We start from the raw sequence: 20,818 nt of genomic DNA, 5'->3' as shown, positions 1-20,818 counted from the left end.
TTGTTTCAGGTCTGAACACAGAAAGTAAGACTTCAGTAAGTAGCTGTTTTGTTTCCTTATACAGTTGGCATGGGTTTAAATAATTCATTAAAGCAACTTGACTGTAATATTTATTTACCCATCTGATAATCAAATATGTTATACTTCATATAACATTGTCCTCAACTGAACCACTGTTTTAAGTGCCTCTGCAACTTTTTTGTTTACATTTCTTAAAAGCTGTTGCTCAAATAATTATTTTCTCTTAGTATTCGCCTGTTTTAAACCATTGCCTTATTAATATCTTCTAAAACTGTAATCAAACCATGGACCTTGTCTTGTCTTAGTTGCAGGCTATATTTTGCTATGTCATTTTTCTAACATTTCCTTCCTCACTACCCAAAAGTCTTAAGTTTGTATTTTTTCTAAATATCCCTCCTTACATCCTGATTTTAAACATCTCTCTTCCTTCAAAGATCAGTTTTGCAAAGCATTTGTCGTAATCTCTTAGTGTACAGTATTCATCTCTGTTAAACCTTGTCTCTTTTATTGTCAGATTTAGAATGCAAGTTCCTTGGGTAGGAACTTTTAGCAAAGAAACATGACTCCTCCGATATAACATTTTGCTAAAGTTACTTTATAAAGCTTCATGTACATGACTATTATCAATATAGCAGAAAAGTATCCAGTGATATCTATGGTCCATTATTATCTATGGCTTAATTGGATTTATATCCTAGCTTTCATTCTCAAGGCAAAGTGTAGATCAAGTGTGGCACCTGGCAGGTGGTACGCAATCCTGCCTAGCCTAGATAAGTGTAGTGGGGGGGAGGGAACAAGCTAAAGTGGAGCAGCACAGGACTTGCTGTGAGAAAGTCTTCAAGGGCTGATGGGGTGAGACAGAGGCCCCAGGATCACGGAAGAGAAAGGAGGAGGAGGGCAGAGACAAGAGAGGATATAAAAGGAGGCAATTTTGGTGGGAGAGGGAGAGAAAAACCAGTCTTGGGAAGAGGAATCAGCTGGACCTACACCAAAGAGAAAAGGGGGGGGAGAGGAGAGGATATAAAGCAGGCTGGCCAGGTGCAGATCTACAACTTCGTGGCAGCCATCCATGCCGGGCGTGCACACAAGTGGCAACGAAACACAGGTAAGAAACACAGCTGGGGAGGGGGTCACTCTCCACGAGGAATGAAGAAAGGCACCATTGGTTGGAGGTGACCAGCAACTGGCCCTCGCCCACTTCACATACCCGGCTCTGTAGGCTCTGGGGGAGGGGACGCTGTGAGCAACGTGAGAGTCCACGTTACCTGCATGATGCCGCCCAGCTCCCAGCCTTCCCAGTTTCGGCAGGTAGTGGCACGCTCTCCTCTCACCGCAAAGAGGCTGGGCCGGGCAAAATGAAGCTGTCAAGAAGCCGAATCTGCCTGGGCACACGTACAGGAGGCTTACTGCAGGCTGACCATGTTCTGAGCTCTTCCCTTTCACCCGGGACACCAGGCCTCGCAACCTCGCCACCTCCTGTATGCGCACCCAGGTAGGTTCGGCTTCTCGCCAGCTCTGTCTTGCCTGGCCCAGCCTCTCCATGTGGTAAGAATGTGCCGCTACCTGTTGAAACCGGGCAGGCTGGGGGCTGGACAGCATCATGGAGGTAATGTGGACTCTCACATTGCTCGCGGCGTTTCCTCCCCCGGAGCCCACAGAGCCAGGTGTGTGAAGTGGCGAGGGCCAAATGCTGGTCACCTCCAACCGACGGTGCCTTTCTTCATTCCTCGTGGCGGGTGACCCCTCCCTAGCTATATTTCTTCCCTGTTTTTCTCCCTCTGTCATCACAAATATCTTCCCGTCACTCTCTTTTTAAAGCTGTGTGGCTTCTGTCCAGGAATTTACAGTGGCTTTTCAAGCCATGGCCACCGGCAGCACGGCCACCAGTCGCACTGGCAACCTCTCTCCCTCCCTTTATCCCTTCCTGGGCACGGAGGGAGGAAGGAAGGAGATGAGAATGCGGAGGAGGGAAGGAAGGAAACAGAAAGAAAGGAGGATGGGAGGGAAATGGGAATGAGACAGAGGGAGGCAGGAAAGGAGGAAGGGAGGAGATTGGAATGAGAGGGAGGGTCTGAGGGAAATCCTGCCTTAGCACTTGGCTACCAGCAGCCCTGCTGCCCTTTTGCCTCTTGCCCCCTCATTCCTGGCCTATCCTGGTAGTCTCCCATCCTATCGCTAAGGATGCTTTGATTACAAAGCTGGGTCTCCTTGCATGGAGAGGGAGGGGTCCTCCCTCTGACCCACGCACTATGCCCTCCTGCACTCCCCATGAGCAGCCTTGAGGAGGAGGTAAGCGCAGCTGGGCACCCCTCGGGGAAGCGGGGCTGGACTGGGTTGGGCTGCGGCGTCCTGGCGCCCTGTGAGCTCGAGGGCTAAACTGGGCGCTTGTCCTCTGCTGCCCAGAGCTCCGGAAAACCCATGCCACCATCCAGAAGTCCCCTGCATGACCCAAAAGAGATGGTGATGCTCCTCCGGTGGACCATCCCCCTCCACCAGAGAGCCCGCCCCCCCACAGGTGCCCCTCAACCTGAGTGACAATGAGCTGGCCACGCCCCCCAGCTATTCTCAAAAGGTTGCAAAAGGGGATCACGTGACCCTGGGGATCTGCAATGGTCATAAGTGTGGAAAATGGTCATAAGTCACTTTTTTCAGTTGTAACTTCGAACAGTCACTAAGCAAACTGTTGTAAGTCGAGGACTACCTGTACTTTATTTTTGTCTTTTTTTTTTTTTGGTTATCAAGTTTTTGACACCTTGCTAGGTGACTGATGGTACTTGAATATTGCCATATCCTAAAAATGGCACAATCGGCGAAAATGTTGAAAAGCCCTAGTGTAGATTAAGCCCTCTTCTGGGTTTTTTTCTCAGCAACAACTGTTGAAATAGTATGGCTGAGAGATAATACTGGTCCAAAGTTAGTAAGGTGAAAATGATCTAGCTTAGTAGCAAAAAAATGTTTCCTAGGATGCTTTAAAAACAAATTGAAAATTTCATCTTAAATTTAGAGTGAAGACTTCTTTCTTCCATATTTAATTAATGTCTAATTGAAGCCTATAATACTGGAATATGTTGGAAATATTTTCATCTTCTTGATAGTTTAGTTACTTCCATGTTAAGGAGCTTGATTGGTAAATGCACAAGGAGTGCTAGACAAGAGTATTGAGTTGAAAATAGTGGTTTCCACTTTTCCTATCCGTTGATCTGCTAAACCATTGATCAACTCATAATTGATCTGCTAAAATAATACCTGAAAGTTTTCTCAGAAGTGATTTGCAGTAAGCTACTGGTTCTATGGATGCCATTTTCATTTAATTCCATCAGTTGTTCAAAGATTATTTCAATTTCAGTACAGAAAGTAATGTTTTATTATGTTTCAACAAATTTATCCATACTGGCATGGTTTCAGCATTTATAATTTTGAAACCTTTAAATTTACATGAATATACTTGTTTTCGATTGCTTTTCTAGATAAATATAGACAAATTAAAGGAAAGAGCTCAACGATTTGGTTTGAATGTTTCCACAGTCTCCAGAAAGGTAAGATTTTAGGACAAACACTATATAGCAAAAGTGAATATTTGAACTTTTCAAAAATGCCAACAATACATAAAGTTGTTATTTTCCTTATATGTATTCTGCCAGATCCGTCAAGCTTCAAATTATAGATTTTATTCACACTAAGATAATAAATAACAATATTCATCATTGATTAAGAATGCATAGCTATTTTGGCATATATTTTGACTGTCCTAAGGATACATCTTTTCAGATAAGATAATTAAAATATTTTTCTGTGGTTTAATCTTTTTCCTAAGAAAGCAGATCTGCAAGTCCAGATTTCTTTTCTAATCGAGGTGATAATCTTGTGTGCCTCTTCAAATTAATTCAGAGTTTAAATTAAGTAGAAAAGTAAAATCAAGGAGAAACCTAGGCTAGAAATCTTTTCTCTGTCTTCTAGCTTTCTTTGTAGAAGGATTTTTTTATTCTTTGTTTTTTTTATTTTATAGAATATTGGTTTCGCCCCTTATCAAGAATAGACATTGGGTGGTTCCTTCTTCCCCTAGAAAAAGTTCCCAAAATTGAAAATAAAGACTTTGAATTCATAGTAAGAAAAATAACAATATATAGAATGAAATGTTCTTCAAGAAGTCCAGAAGAGGGTATGGCTGTGATTTAGCTGTGATTTCCCCCTAACCTTTAGCAAATGAACTGTTCCATCCCTCTTGGGATTTGCACATGGAATGTTTAATGCATTCCATTCTGTAGAAAGGCACTGAACCTGGCACCAGGGAATTCAGCCATGTAGAAAATAACTGGAGGTGGAAGCCACTTTCCTTCCCTTCCCTTTTCTTTGGGGGGGGGGGCAGGGTCAAATTGTGCAAGTGCATTAAAGCTAGAATATGTGGAGAGACAGGTCAGAGTGAGAGGCTGCTCAAATGTCATTAACCTTGTCACTAGGTGTGCACATTTTTCAAGAAAAATATATGCTTTGTCAGCATTTATGGCCAGCTTTCCTTTAAGTACAATTGTGTAGGTGAGGCGTTATATCAATTCTAAGATTTCTTTAAGAGCGCCCCACAATTTAGTCTGCCTAGAATTTGATCAAATATAAGCATTGTTTAATTTTAATTCTCTTTAAGAATATGCGTGCATTACATTAGCAAATTGATCTTATTATTCACATGGAGAAAAATATCAACGAGAGAAATGACACGTTTCAGAGTTAAAAAAAATAAATTATGAAATTAGTACTACAAACGTGTGTGTGTTTTTGCATACGTTTTTAAACTATGTGTTTTATCTTTGTGATTGGCCTTGCATATATCAAGCAATCATTTCAGCCATTAGAACAGTTACCAAGGGTTTAATTTCTTTGTTCTACCATTAAGTAGAATTCAGCTGCTTAGAAGTAGATTTCCTCTTTCTGAGAAAGAAAGAATTTACACTCATGAATTTTATTGAGGAATATTATTGCTTGCTTCAATTAGCCTCTAGTATCGAGTTGCCCACCTGGGTGTTCTTTATAGCTTTTTATCACAGAATAGCCCGGTTGCATGGGTCTTTGCAGATTTTTAATGCCATGCATTGCAGCAAAATCTTTACAGTAAACCATTGTGTCTCTGGAGCCACATTTCATTTCCTATTCAAATTGGTTTTGAAAAAGCAAGGTGGTGGGGGGGAAGGGAACGCAGCCAAAGGCAATTTCAAACCTGCTGGGACTGGGGGAGTAAACTTAGATTGGAGTAACAGCTCTTCAGCTAATCTGTAGCTTTGAACTTACTGCTAGTATAGAATCTATTAAGTTTAAAAAAAAAATCCTTGTCCTAAAAGATAACATACCTTATCCTCTTACAGTAGATTGTTACCATTTGGTATAATAGAAGTGGCAGGTGCTTGCTTCTGTTTTGGTCAGGACAGAGCCATGAAATAAAATTTTAAAATAAATCAGGAAAGCATTTTTTTTTCTTTCCTGAACTAAACATACCCCCTCCTCTGTACTCTCATGGGAGGCCTCCTTTTAAAATTTACCCTCTGACCTGAGGCTGCTGTCCCTTGATTTCAGTGAGTTACACTTAAACTGCTCCCTTCCCTTGTAAATTTCCCCTATGTAGCAGCTGCTCTGTATACCACTCAACTCCTTGCTTCCCACTGGGAGAGCTGATAGCTTGCAAGGCTTCTGTGTTGCAAGAGGGCCACATTGTAAAGGCAAAATCCCATTCTCAGAGAGCTTGCTTTTTTTTTTCTTTTTATGCATAAAACAACTTTGTAGATATCCAGCAGGGGATTAAAGAATCTAAGAGATCCCTTAGATTAGCATAAATGTACAGTATCTTTCTTTTTTCTGCACTGTACTACCTAGCACCGTTCTCAGTCAAAAAGATGATTAAAACAGTTTGTACTCCACATCATCTAATTTAAGGATTTGGGAGTTCTGTACTTATTAACCTTGAGCCAATCAGAGGTTAGAAATGAGAGGTAAAAATGCTGCAAATGGAAATAAAATTACAAATATTTAATCTCTGACATCTTAGCATCACTTTTCTCCAACTCTCAAACTGAGTTTCAGTTACAAGCAAGCAAAAGTAGAAAGTTCCTTGCTCAGGTTTTCTACTTGAGCCAAACTATTGGAGCTAAATAATCAAGCTGGAATTTATTTACGAACTCAACGTTATTCAAATTTATTGTAAAAAGTCTCCTGGTATTACCTCACTCCATCAAGAAAAAGAGAAATCAGTTGGAACGAATATATTATCTTTACTCATGAGTTGAAAGATTGTAAAATGAAAGAAAGCTTGCTGTTATTATTCAAGGTCTTTCTAGCAGAAGAAATAGAAAAGTGTGGTAGAAAAGAGAAAAGAAACAAGGTAGTACAGCAGTAGAAAAAAAAGATTCCTATCTTTTTGTTGTTCAATAGCTTTTAACTCTTCATAACCTGGACATCAGGTCACAAGTATTCTCTGTAATCCAAACACAAGTTCTTTTTGGGCCATTAGTGATGGTATTTAGTCATTTCGTCTTCTCTTGGCCTCTTTTTCAATTGCCTTTGACTTTTCCAGGTACTTGGGTCTTCTCTATTTTATTCTTGCTTTTGCATTATATGTCCAAAATACTTAAGTTTTAGGTTCATTCTAAGTACGCCCAGTGCTCAGTCTAGTTTATGTAGTATTGGATTATTTGTTCTTCTTGTAGTCTAAAATATTCTCAACAATTTTCTTCAACATCATAATTAAGAAAGATCCATATGCCTTTGTTCAGCCTTTCTGAAGGCACAATTTTATTATTATTCATTTATTTATTAATTACTACCCATCTCACTATGACTATCCAAAGCAACTCTGGGCTGCTTTCAGTACAATAGAAATACAAATATAAAAACATTAAAGTTAACAAGAATTAGATAAACTTATGAACCAGGTAAACGAATGGTACAAAGGTAGGATAGTCTCTCTTAAATTCCACCAACCACCTTCAGAGTAAAGTGCCCCCATCGCAGCCCCAAGCCAATTGGAAGAGCCAGGCCTTCCAGAAGGCCAAGATGGTGGGGGTGGATCTGATCTCCAGTAGCAAGGTGTTCCAAAGGGTGGAGGCTATGACAGTAAAGCCTTTTCTCCTAGAACCTGCCAGCTGAAATTCTTTGACTGATTGGGTCTGTACATGCCCCTTCTGCCAGAGGGAGTGGGGTGAGTCAATCCCATTGAGATGAGACAGTTCCCCAGAATCTGGTACCATGACATAAAGGACATTAAAGATGATAATCAGCACCTTGAATTGGACCAAGTGCAAACCGGCAACCAGTGTTTGCATGCTCATCCCTAGGGCCTTCTAGAACGGTCTAGAAATGGTGGCCATGAACTCCTGAGCTGCTTTGAGGCCATCTCCAGGGATGGTAGGTTGAAGTCCCCAGACCATAAGCCTGAAGAGCTCCACTTCTAACCCTGGGCTGGTCTCCAGGAATTCCGCAACAGGGAGGCTGATATAATAGCAACAGTCCCAACTGATCCTGCAAGCCCAGCTTCACAAATAGGGTCTCACAACTGAAAACTTGGGGAACATTGCTCCTGATGGTTAAAACAGATTCCAGGATGGCAGCTGATACCCTCTCTCTCCTGTCCTGAGGTTTCGCTGGTGCCAAACTCCAAAACTGGCTGGATACATCTCTGAGAGGAGAGCTTTCCCCTCTGGTGTCAGACAGGTCTTGTTGATGCTTGCTTCTTCTTAATGAGGTCACAAATAAGGGGTGCCTATTCAGCAGCAGCAGCCGAAGATCCAGGCCTCCATGGGTCTACTGACCAGAATCTGGGCTATCCCTTGATACTTAAGTGTCAGCTCTCAGCACTAGCAGGGGTGCCCATTCCCCTCAGCCCCAACCCACAATGTTCTCCCTTCCAAAGCTGGTCTCCCACCAGTCAGCTGAGAGAGGCCACATTCACACACACCCTCTACCTAACTCTCAGTTGAAGTGGAAAGTGACAGCCATTCAAAACCAGCACACAGTGCTCCTAGACTGCCACCTAGGGGCAGGCTCCCCAATTGCCTAAGGGAGCCCATCACTCTCATGCCACCAGAACCCAACTAAATCAGAATTTTCAGATAGATACATTAAAATTAGAAAAACAATAGTCTTATAAATAAAAATCATTTTATTTGTCGTGCTGTCTCAGCATTTTAATAATTTGTCTACCTCTGTTACAGACTTTGTTCTAAATAGAAAACATCTCTATTTCATTTCTATAACATCATCTCTGTTTGTTATTCACCACCTATTTTGCATTGGGTTGGCAATGCCTATCAACATAATCTTGGGGCAGCATTAATGCTACGCAGCAAATAAGCTTGAGCAGTCTCATTTTCAACAAGATTATCCTTAAGTATTTCTCTCTTACCGCCATCATGGCATATCTGAGGTCCTTGTTTCATCAGCAGTTTTAATTTCAGCTTCTAGTCCCAACATTTGTGATGAAAAAATCTGAATATAATAAAGTAAATTGACAGTTATACTTTGGTGTTCCCCTTCCCCAATTTTGAACCATTTAAAGCTATGTGTTTTGGTCTGTGGCCACCTGGTAATCATACATATTTTTAAGACATTTCATTTATAAAAGCATTTTGACTTTAGTGTTTTCAGCTTTGGATGCCACATGTGCTCTATAAAAATACATTTAAAGGTCTAACGTTTTGAATTTTTTACTTGACTTTTCAGTGTAAATTGTGAATGTTAACTAATGTATCTCTATATTTAGTATAGCGGATTTTCCTTTTACTGTTTTTTCCTCTCCCCACCCCCACTGTTTTGAAATGATGTCATCATGCTCCAACTTTGGTTACCATGAATTTAGGCCTGTTGATTTTAGAATAATGAGAACTGACAAGATGAATAATAGTGCTGGCAGTCATGGCCATTTCAATACAGGGTTGCTGAAAGCAAGGCCACCACCTCCCCCATGCTGCTAGCTGTTCTGAAAAAAAGTTTAATGGTCTGTTCAGCTCTATGCTGTTGGTGTGCAGATAGCACGCGGGGGTCTGGATATCTTATATATCTATTAAGATGTATTTTAAGTATTAGATTATTAAAAAAATACGTACATGTTTGCTTTCAGTAGTATGTTCCTTTATATTTTATCTTTAGTTTTTACGGCCATTTGATTTTTAATTACATCAGCTTAAATGAAAGTAGCTTTCAGCACTTGAAAATTATACTTTACATCTTTTTATATAAAACCTGTTTTAGGAAGCCTAGGCTGTATTAAAATAGTTCTAAATGGTCAGAATAAATCAAAATCCAAGAAATCCTTTATCTTGTGCTATTTCTCTCTTCCTTTGCACCTTGGCATTCCCTCTCACTTTTTGCCTATTTTGCATATGTATGCGTGTGCATGCTTGTGTATTAGCATTAGATCTTACCATGCTATGTAGCATATTGGGCAGCAAGGGATCTCCAACATTTTCGGTTTGGGGCAAGTACTTCAGCGTCTTCCCATGTGATGTTAGGAATCTTCCATGAACATCCTTCGCCATGTCTTTCAAAGGCGTCCTTTTGACCATTTGACATCAGTGGGGCCATCTCAATGCCATCTTAGGAATTTGATTGTTCTCCATGCAGAGAATTTGACCTGCAAGTCTTTTGCATGCAACTATGATATGTAGTTTCAGGAGAAACTCTTTTTGAGCACTTCTTCGTTAGCAATGTGGTCAAAATAGTGACTCTTTAGGATTCGGTAAAGGCATCTTTGTTGCAAGACATTGTGTCTTTGCTAATATTTGCTAATGCCTTCCAGATCTCACTGGCATAAATGGCTGTCAGGATCACTATAGGGGTGCGGGTGTGTATCCACCCAACTCAAACATTGTCTCTGGACAGCATACAAAACAGTAAATAACAGAATAACAGAGTTAGAAGGAAGTTTGGAGGTCTTCTAGTCCAGAGGTCCCCAACCTTAAGAACCAGGGACCGGTTCCGTGGAGAGAGGTTTTTCCACAGACTGGAGGGTGCGTGGTTTTGTGTGCTGCCTGCATCGTGTGGATGGGCCTTTTCTTAATTGTGCGGACCGGTTGCTGGCATGCTGCAGCCTGGTACTGGTCCATGGACTGGGGGTTGGGGACCCCTGTTCTAGTCCAACCCCCTGCTCAAGGAGGAAACCCTAAACAAAAATAAAAAAATAAGAAGTACTTACAATTTTAAAAAGTGAATCAACGCAGTGGTAATCAGAGACTAAAATTTGTTGTATCTCACAAATGGGAACTGTACTTATCCTGACCCAACTGACCCTGTTTTCATCTAAGTTTCAGATTATCCCTACTCCTTTCCACGTTTCTACAGTGGTTGGCTTTGATTCAGAAATCAATGTTATTTTGCACACATCAAATATTTAATAATTTTGTGCCTGTTCCTTTATGCATATTTTTATATTTATTCTATTTGTTACATTAATAGTCCATCTTTGTTTCAGCTCAAAATAGTGTATATAACACTCCCTCCTTTTTTCTGTAAAGGGCAAATGTTGTATTGTCAAAAGATCTAAACATTATATATAGACAGGGACCAGCAACTCAGTCATTAAGAGGTCACTAAATGAAATAACAACTGTGCTTACAATCTTACTTTACCTATCCTTTGCTTCACAGACCTGTGAAGGTCATAAATGCGAGGATTGGTTGTAAAGTTACTTTTTCATCACTGCCTTAATTGTAAACAATCACTAAACTAGCTGTAGTCGCTAATAAACTTTTATAATATTGGATCCCAAGTCACTGTCCATAAGAAAGCAAATAAAAATTCCAATTGTTTTGAAGAAACTCCAAGTTCCTTTAGCCTGATGTGTAAAATTGGATAGTATTACTAAACACAATGTAAATGAATGATGTCAGATTATCACTTCCAAGTGTCATAACAGTAGGGGCATCAACCTGAACTGATTAAAGTGTCTTCATAATTAGTGAAGCCATTTGCCCTGTCAAAGGCAGTGTTGGATCCTGGAGCACTTGAATTCAAGAAAATGCAGACTTCTTCAGAATAAGTTGATGATCGCCATTCAGCAGTACCCTGGCATTTTAGAATCATATGTTGCATTGCATCCTACACTATCTAATATTCACTGCAAATGTTTCGGGTTTTCAGACAGCAGTATAGCATCATTTGCATCTAAAACAATATATATATTCATATACCGTATTTTTCAGAAATATTTCCTTTAGCCATTTAAAGGGTTTTCTGTTTTAGGACTTTTTTTTTCTACCTTGAAATATTCTTTTTTTTTTAAAATTAGAATATTCTTAGTTTCCTTTCATGCATACTATCTTTGAGATCTCCCTCCAGATCTTTAAAAATATTCAAGTCTGTGGATAGGTAAGGTCATTTCAAATTCTTTTGTTTCCTGTAAGTACTTCATGGTTGATTTAAAAGTAGGTTTTGGATCATCTTATTGAAATATTCAACTTCTTTTTAATTGGTTTATATATTAAACAACCTGGGGACCATCAAGCATACTTGTTTTTCTTCATGTTTAATGTTGAACCATTCAGTAAGCACTCCATTTTCATCAACCATTGTATCACATTATTGCAACCTTCACCTTTGTATTTGCATGAAGCTTTTCAGAGTTCAAGCCTATTCATATTTTAATCTGCTTTTCCTAAATCAGTAAATGTATAATAGCAATAGCACTTATACACTGCTTCATAATGCTTTGCAGCACTCTCTAAGTCAGTGGTTCTCAACCTTTTTAATGCCGCGACCCCCAACCGGTCGTAAGTCGAGGACTACTCAACCGGTCATAAGTCGAGGACTACTCAACTGGTGCAGCACCGTTTGCAGAATGGGACTTTTGGCGGGCTCAGCAGGGCAGAGACAGCCTGGACAATTCCTATTGGCTTCTGAAAGCCAATAGAATTAGACTCTATTCAAGAGAGTCTATTCTATTGGCTTTCAAAAGCCAATAGAATAAAAAGGAGTAGCACAGCTAAGGAAAAGAGGGGGGGGAAATGGCGGGCTGTGTTGTTTGGCGACCCCCGTGAAATGGTCGTTCGACCCCAAATGGGGTCCCGACCCACAGGTTGAGAACCACTGCTCTAAGTAGTTTACAGAGTCAGCACATTGCCCCCAACAATCTGGGCCCTCATTTTACCGATCTCGGAAGAATGGAAGGCTAAGTCGACCTTGAGCCAGTTCAGGATCAAACTCCAGGCAGTGGGCAAAGTTCTTTCTTTCATTCAAATTTCTCAGTGATCTGCTGAAAAGCCAAAGGCTTATATGAACATCCTACGTCTAGCATAAATTTGTACTATACTTCCTAAATTTTGCTTGTTCTTGCTTCTTTCAATCAGAATTGAACTACAAATTGAAGGTGTAGTTTCAGTAAAATATCTCCCTATAGTTTATGTCGTGATTCTTGCTATCTTTCCATTTGCGTAGAGAACAAAAATGCATTCTTTTAGTTGTCAGGAAAAGATGCAGTCTTCACATAATAGATTAAATAAGTTAGGCAATTGCTAAACATTAATTCATTGGATATTAACATAGTACTTTATCTTTCAATTTCACTTTTTGACATATCGTTTTCATGCAGATCTCTAAAATATTCTTTCCAGTATTCCCTCACTTCCGTATTCCCTCACTCCAAATCATTTAAACATATTTAATGTTAATTCTGCTTTTTGTTTAGCCTTTTTCAACTACTGGTAATCCTCAACTTACAACAGTTCATTTTGTGACCATCAAAAGTTACCATGGTACTGAAAAAAAGTGACTTATGACCGCTGAAGCATCCCTCGTGGACACATAATCAGAATTGGCAACTGATTCATAATAATGACGGTTGCTGTGTCCCAGAGTCATGTGATCCCCTTTTGCAGCCTTCCGACAAGCCGAGTCAGTGGGGAAACCAGATTCAGTTAACCACCGTGTTACTAACTTAACAACTGCAGTGATTCACTTAACTGTGGCAAGAAAGGTCGTAAAATGGGGCAAAACTCACTTAGCAAAAGTCTCACTTAGCGAAAGAAATTTTGGTCTCAATTGTGGTTGTAAGTCGAGGACTACCTGTAGTTTTTGCTTAGCTCTTTCTGCCTTGTTTTTATCCTTATCAAGATGGTTTTGTATTTTGTATTTCTCTTTTAGCCTTAACTGTTTCTTGTGTTTTTCTCACATCCTCACCTTGGACAGCAATCATTTTCTTATGTGCTTTGTTTCTTCATCTACAGCCGCTTTCAGTTTGGCACTGTGCCAAGCATCCTTTCTCCTGCTTCCTGTTAATATAGCTGTCCACACTTGTGTCACTAATAATTTGTTTTTCATTCTTTTCAAAGCAGCTGTCACATCTTCATTCCTTATGTCTACTTTCCTTTCATTCTATTGGAATAGTTATCTGTCTTGTAAGACTACTTCAACAAAACTCGTATTTCCTATTATTCTATTTTCATTCTTGCTTTTTTCACTTTGTTTCTACCATACCATTTTTTTCCTCCAAGATCCACTGTTGACACTGCCACAAAATTACATGTCTCAATTCAAAACTTTTCATTATCCAGCCTGTTTTTTTTTCTTTTTATGACTTTATGACCCTCATTATCCAGACGATTATGTGTGCAAAAGCAGACAGATACTGAAATACCCACAACTGAGCAATGGTTGTTGAAGATGACAGAACTAGCAGAGATAGTAAAATTGAAGTGATTAGAGAAAGATCAACAACTACAGTTATTAGTGACTGGAAACCACTTGTGGACTCTTGCTGTCAAAAAAATTAAAGAAAAATTAACCTGTAATGTATGGATATGAAGTTTTCTTTATTTCTGTCTTTCTTTTCTATTTTCTTTTCTTTTTTTATTCTTTTCTATGCTTCTTTGTAATCTTTATGTTCTCATTCTATTTGTTAAAAAATTATTTAGTAAAAATTACCAAAAAAAATGCATTATCCTTGTAGCTCTCACTAATCCTCTCATTCCTCATGAAGAAATAGATCAGTCACGGTTTTAGTCTTATATTTATTCCTTTGCTATGTGTTTGTATGAATAGACTTACTCTTGAACCATATATTCAAAACAGACCTTTTACTGAGCAAATTATCATCAATCAGCATTCTCATTTATTCTTTGACAGCTAAACGCCCCTGATATTTCCCCCCTATATTCTTTTCATTTCATTTTCACGTAGTCATTAGAATAGCTTTTTATCATGTACTAGACCATGATATACAATTATTAATATCCTATCAATTCCTAATTTCATCCATTCTTCCTTATATGCTCCCCCTTTTTTAATTTCACAAGCATACAGCTAACCAATTATTTCATGACATTGGTTAATTCATGCTTTTAACAATTTAATAGTTTTCTACCTGCTGTAATATTTTGATATGCACCATAAATATTGGTCTCTGCTGTTCATCATGATGGTGGTAAAGTAAGATTGAGGCGATAGGCTACCTCACTGACCTATCAGCTTAGTTATATCAACGCTGCATGCAGATTCTCTAATAATAGTGATGACAACACCTGCCCGTTTGGACACATTTTGACCAGTAGGCGACAAACACAATCAAAGCATGCTTTCTACTCAAGCATGCTTTCATTCTCTCAACCTTAGCATCCTTAATTTAGAACCTACCTTGCAAGCCACCATACTGAACGTAAAATAAAATAGTTCATGCATTTGCATATCACTCATGCACAGGAGAGTTCTCTGAAAAGAACCCTTTGAACATCAGGTGAGATAAAGATAGATATAAGGCAGTATTAAATAGTCTCATTTGGAACAAATATAGTCCTGTTACAAGTACCAGTTAGCATGGGGAAAAAAGCCTTGTGCTTTTGAAAGTAGGAAATGGGGTAAAGGAGGACTATAGGGTTATACACAAAATAATATAAATCTTTTGTTCCGTGTTTGAAACAGAACACCTCCACTTGTTGGTTATATTCTAGTGAAACAAAAAACATATTCAAGTATAGAGGCTAATAGGAATTTTTTAAAAGCCACTTATATAGTAGTCTATGCTAAGTACTAACAACTATATAAACAACACACATGTATTACTCTCTGGCTAAGAGGATGTTTAAAAACATTAGCTCTGTAGCAAAGAATAGAAGCAACAATTAAACACACATTTTGCAACTGCGCCCCCCCCATGCGTATTGATTGAACTGAGTGCAGCAAAGAAACAATGGCAATGGATTCACTTCAAAAATACATCCCATAACAATCTTAATAACAGCTTAAATGCATTTTTATGATTGTTTGACACTGTTTGCGAAGCTAAATAATTAGATTTTGCTATCCATATCCTGAAAGTTCAGCTCTCATACCAACATTGTATTATACATACACAGTGCATACTTATGCGTCCTGCCTTAAAGGAACAATGCACACAACATTACATCCACAAGGCACAATGTAAAACTGTTAAAAATGTTTCTCGGGTATTGAGAAAATAATTATTTTTTGAAATCCCCATTTAATTTATAAAATGACACCTAGGTTTGATATTTTAAAAATGGGATGTTTATCTGTGCCTCTCATTTACTGATGTTTGGTTTGTGTGTACTTTCTGGCAGCCTATTTGTGACTTATATAAATACAAGATTCATCTCACCAGATTAAACATTCAGATTAACAGAGCTATAATGATCTGTGAATATAATTGGTATGTTAGTTCTAATTTGTTTAGATGGTATAGTTGTTGGTATATGAATAGTTTCCTATATATTTTCTTTCTAAATTGCCATTGAAAATGTAAAAAAAATACAATTGTTAATTCTTTAATTATTTTCTTTAATATCAAATTGGTCCTGACAAGAACTCTAGAATAGCACATGCACACACACACGCATGCATATAATTTTACTTGAGATAAAATACATCTAATGCTGGAGATAATTTTCAAAACAATTTTTCCAGATTTTGAAAAGAGTGAAAAATTATCTGTCTCAATATAATGTACTCTTCTAAATGTCTGTAGCAAGTTTTAGTGTTCTGCCTTTACTAAATTTGCAGTATAGGCAATACTAATATTTGTGAGAAGAATTAAATGCAAGAATAAAATTAAAACATGGTTGTTTCATTGATTTTTTTTGTGTGCGTTCCAGTTTTTTTTTTCATAGATTGAATATTTGTCATACTTCAGTGTTTAGGATTAAAATTACTACTAATGTAAAGTGTATATCATAGGCCACACTTACATTACATGATATTTTAAAAATAACGATGCTAGTGTTCTAGAGGGTCAAGGGGCTCCTGATCTTTGCTTTCTTCGCAGTGTCATTTGAAAAGGATTTTGAGTCCTCAACAACCTTAAGGAAAAGTGGAAGGGTTGCTTAAAGCAAAAACAATGGCAAGGGGTACTCTTCGACTTTACTTTGTCCAGGCATCTGGTTCTTCATTTGTCCCTGCTGTGAAACAGAACTCACCTTTTGTCTGTAACACAAATACATCTTTTTCTTCAACCCACCCCCACCCTTTGCCTTCTATTATAATTCAATCAATGATGTCATTATGTGTGCCATTCAGGGAACTGTTGAACCACATGGCTGCTGGAATTTGGAGGAGCAGCTAAAAGAAAAGAGAGCTGTGCTTCCTCCCTCCCTCCCTCCCTCTCCCTCCCTCCCTCCCTCGCTTTCTCTCTCTCTCTCTCTCTCTCTCTCTCTCTCTCTCTCTCTCTCTCTCTCTCTCTCTCTCTCACACACACACACACACACACACACACACACACACACACTGACTTGTTCTCTGTCCTCAAGAGTTTATTCTGATTTTAACCAGAAAAACAAAAGTCAGATTTTTTTTAAAGTCCTCTTCATGGTGAAAAAAACCCCAAACTAATCTAAAGTAAAAAGAACAGAGTAGTTTATTCATTCTAAAGAAAAATAATAAAGTTGACCTCATGTAGAGGTCAACTTTATTATTTTTCTTTGGAATGAATAAACTTTTGAGGTCAACTCAACCCACAACCATTTTTCAAGAATTATTAGTACTTTCTCTGGCTTAATCAAAAAAAAATCACGATGTCATTATTTTTGTATTTCATTATTTTCTGTATGTTTTGTTTGATAAAATACTTGTCCAATATTGCTAGAGAAAAGGTGCTTTATTTATATAAAACAAGATCTTTAGGTTTTGAAGTATAACTAATATTCCTGTTATTGGTGAGAATTCCTTCAGTGTGTAGGTAGCATGTAACTAAGACTGCTCAAAGAATTTCCTTGGTTACCTGAACTACAGGAAGGAATGGTGAGGTTATTTTATTTTAGATTCTTTAAAAAGTGCTGATGTCACAAAATACTTAAATGTAAGCCACCTATCGTAAGCATATTCTAAAGGAACTAGTCCAGAGCCTGTAAAATTAAGTGTCTCCAGTCTTATAAAGAATAAAATACCTTGTAAAATAATACCATCCATATTCATGGCATTCTACCAATGTTGATAGGACATGCTTTTAGAAATGAAAATGAGGGAAACTATAAAAATAAAAGGAAATTAAGATGGGATAAGCACTGGGTTGGCATGCGTTTTTGTGGTATGAGAAAAATAAAGTGGATAAATATTTTCAAACTCATGCCATAAGGAATGTACTGCTTTTAGAATGGGAGAAAATTAAACATAAAATCTATATGAAAATACCTGAGTGGCTTTCAACAATGGAAGCATTTGCTTATCCAAACTTAATTAACTATGATAAACTTGTTATGTATAAAGACATTTTAGATAAGGATGGAAAACTTAAAGACAAGCAAACTCTTCAACAACATGGTATTGATTTAACATGGTGGTCTTACCTGCAAATTCAAGCAAGATATGAGAAAGATGTAAAACTAATGGGATTCTACAAAGAACAGACACCATTAGATAAAATACTTTTAAAAACAGATGAAAATCTGATTAAGAAACTATAAATGTTTGCTAAGATGGAAGATGGAAGAAGAACAAGTAAAAGAAACAATGATAGTGTGGGCAAGGAATTTTGGTTATTCTGTAGACTTAGAAGACTGGCAAAAACTTTGGGATCAAAATATTAAATTTACTAAAGCAGCTGTATATAAAGAAAATTTATACAAAATGTTTTATAGATGGCATATGACACCAGTTAGATTAGAGAAAATCTTTTAAAACGTTTCAAATATTTGTTGGAAATGTAAACAAAAACCAGGCATTTACTACCATCTCTGGTGGATATGCCCTAACGCTAAGAAATTTTGGTTTAAGATTCATATATGGTTAGAAAAGGTGATGAAAATAAAGATAGAATTTAAATCGGAATTGTGTTTGCTAAGAATATTAGGATCTAATTATGGAAATGAGAATGACTACTTAATATTACATGTATTAACAGCTGCGAGAATAGCATTTGCCCAATTTTGGAAAAACAAAAATCTACCATCTGACCAGATTATAATAATAAAAATACTTGAATGTGCTGAAATGGACAGATAACTTTAGAAATTAAAGAGAAAGAAGACTCAATCTATTTTAAAACATGGGATAAATTTTACCACGATAGAATGAGAAAAGGTTATGAAATTCAGTGGGATAACTGTTATTTTGTATTTAAATTTTATGTTTATTTCTATGAATTCTTCCTTTTTCTTTTTGTGATTTTAACAATGTAACTATAACTAATAAGTAATATATTAATGTGTTAAAGTTATTTGATTAATTAGTAATATTATAGCAAGTATTGTTATCTTATATTAATTATCATGATTGAATATGTATACCTGGACGGGTTTACTTGCTGACGCGTTGATTTAATGTGGGGGATAACTCCACTATTGTACTGATCCCTTCCCCTGGTCTAAGCTTTTTTGTTTGTCACCCCTTGTTATACCCTTATTGATCCTACTTCTCCTTTATCCTTATAAAATCTAATAAAAAAAGATGGGATAAGCAGAAGAAGCATATAATATGTGAGGATTTGATTTTTCCCATTTGTTTACTGTAGATCATTGGAATTCTTGTCCCCCATTTCTGACTTGAGTTTCCTTAATATTATTAATTAATATGTCAAGTTGCTGTAAAGGTGATCTATATTTAATATTATTAATTAAAATGTCAAGTTGCTGTAAAGGTGATCTATATTTAATATTTTAGGTGAATGTGACCATTTCCCATTGTTGCAGATACAGCATTCTAATTAATGTACTACATATAAAAAGAACAAAAATCTTTAAAAAAAAAGATTTATATAGCTGCCCATTTTACATATTGTAATGCTGGAAAGTTACAATTATTAATAAAACAATTTTAAAGCATAGAAACAACTTTTTAAAATCCTGATGCCCCTTTAGTGGGAAAAGGCAAGTCTCAGAGGCTTTTCAGAGACCAGGAGATTAGAGGCCTGCCAGACCTGAGGGGGAAGGATGTTTCAAAGGGCAGGAGCTGCTACCATAAAGTCACCCTACCTAATCCCTTTAAATGGCAACAGATTTTTTAAATGTTTGCATATGTTTGCCACTGAATCTTAGGAGAATCTCCTAGAGTTCCTAAGAACATATCAAGAGATTCTGAATGAACGAAGAACCCCAAAGTTGGGGTTCAGTGCCTTTATTTCATAAAGTGATCCAATATGGTGTACCGGTTTGAAAAAGTATTTTTCCTTCAGTTCAGTTAAACGGAGGGATAAGTAGGCCCAGTTGCATAAATACTTCATTAAACAACTAAAGCTGATATAGGCCAAGACTGCTATACATAAATCTCACAAATTCTACCTTTTCTCACCACAGGGAAACGTTCACCATAAAGGTTCTAGAGGTATATCATAATTCACTTAGAAGAATTTCTAAATGTCTCTGTAAAGTCATTGATGGCTATTAACCTGGAGAAAATTATAAAGTCATTTGTAAGATTCTGGGGCTCCCAGAGACAGAGACATAGTGAACCTTCAAGTCACTCCACGAGTACAGCCAAAATATTCAGGAAGTCACAGGATACCCAGAATAATATCCAGGAATCTGCAGGCTCTCTTTCTTTGGCTCAAGTGTTGTTCATACCTCCACCAGCAGAAAGGCAATTGGTTAGAGTAGGACTTGGGGGAAAGGAAAAAGGTTATGTAACTACCATGTTTTCCCAAAAATAAGACCCAGTGGTATATATTTTTTGCCTCCAAAAGAGGTCTTATTTTCAGGGGATGTCTTATTTTTTTCCCACTGTCTTGCCTCGCAGCAGTGGCACCAGCGGTCCTGTCCAGCAGGAGCCTGCGTGGCTGCTGGCGGCCCACTTTTACAGCCGCTCACCACTGTTCACACACATCACTTCCCAGCCTCTGTTTCACCAGCAGAGGCCTTCAAGAAAGGCCTCCACAGCTGAGAATGGAGTCCCAGGTTGACTCGCGCATTGCCCCCCTGGCCTCTGTTTCACCGCCTTTGCAAAACAGGCCAGGGTGACACATGCGAGCGGTGGCGAGTGGCTGCAGAAGTGGGTTGGCAGCGGCCATGCATGCTCCTGCTGGACAGAGCTGTTGGTGCCACTACCGTGAGGTAAGGCAGGTGTTGGGGCGTGGGAGGCCTGCCTGTGGGGGCCCTGAGGTAAACTGCTGTGGGGTGCATGGGGCAGCTCCACTCCCTCCCCCCCTGCTTTGCCTCACCTTGTGGCAGTGGCACTGTGAACAACCAGATGGAATGGGCAGGTGGCCAGCTGCACAGGCTCTTAACTAGGGCTTGTTTTGGGGGCAGCACTTAATTTCGGGGAAACACAGTAGCAGCAAGAGACAGTTGTTCTTGAATGACCTCTCTTTGCTCAATGATCCTGATTGCTTCTTTGGTTCATTGAGAACTTTTGGGAGAAAAAGCAGAAGAGACACTTAGAATCTTGGTGG

General features: G+C 38.3%; 1 protein-coding gene across 1 annotated transcript in view; it reads left to right on the top strand.

The window, feature by feature from the left end:
- The window catches only part of LOC120306146 (SAP domain containing ribonucleoprotein), a 69,982-nt gene that overhangs the window by 25,700 nt on the left and 23,464 nt on the right, over window positions 1-20,818 (top strand). Inside the window, exons 8-9 of the mRNA XM_039338837.1 lie at window positions 10-35; window positions 3,489-3,557. Coding sequence (XP_039194771.1) covers window positions 10-35; window positions 3,489-3,557 — 95 coding nt within the window. The remainder of the gene's footprint in view (window positions 1-9; window positions 36-3,488; window positions 3,558-20,818) is intronic.

The sequence above is a fragment of the Crotalus tigris genome, unplaced genomic scaffold, assembly GCF_016545835.1.
Source record: "Crotalus tigris isolate CLP2741 ecotype Arizona unplaced genomic scaffold, ASM1654583v1 scf7180000017721.692284, whole genome shotgun sequence".
NCBI lineage: Eukaryota > Metazoa > Chordata > Lepidosauria > Squamata > Viperidae > Crotalus > Crotalus tigris.
The sequence above is the reverse complement of the archived record's forward strand: the minus strand, read 5'-3'. Positions and strand labels throughout refer to the sequence as shown.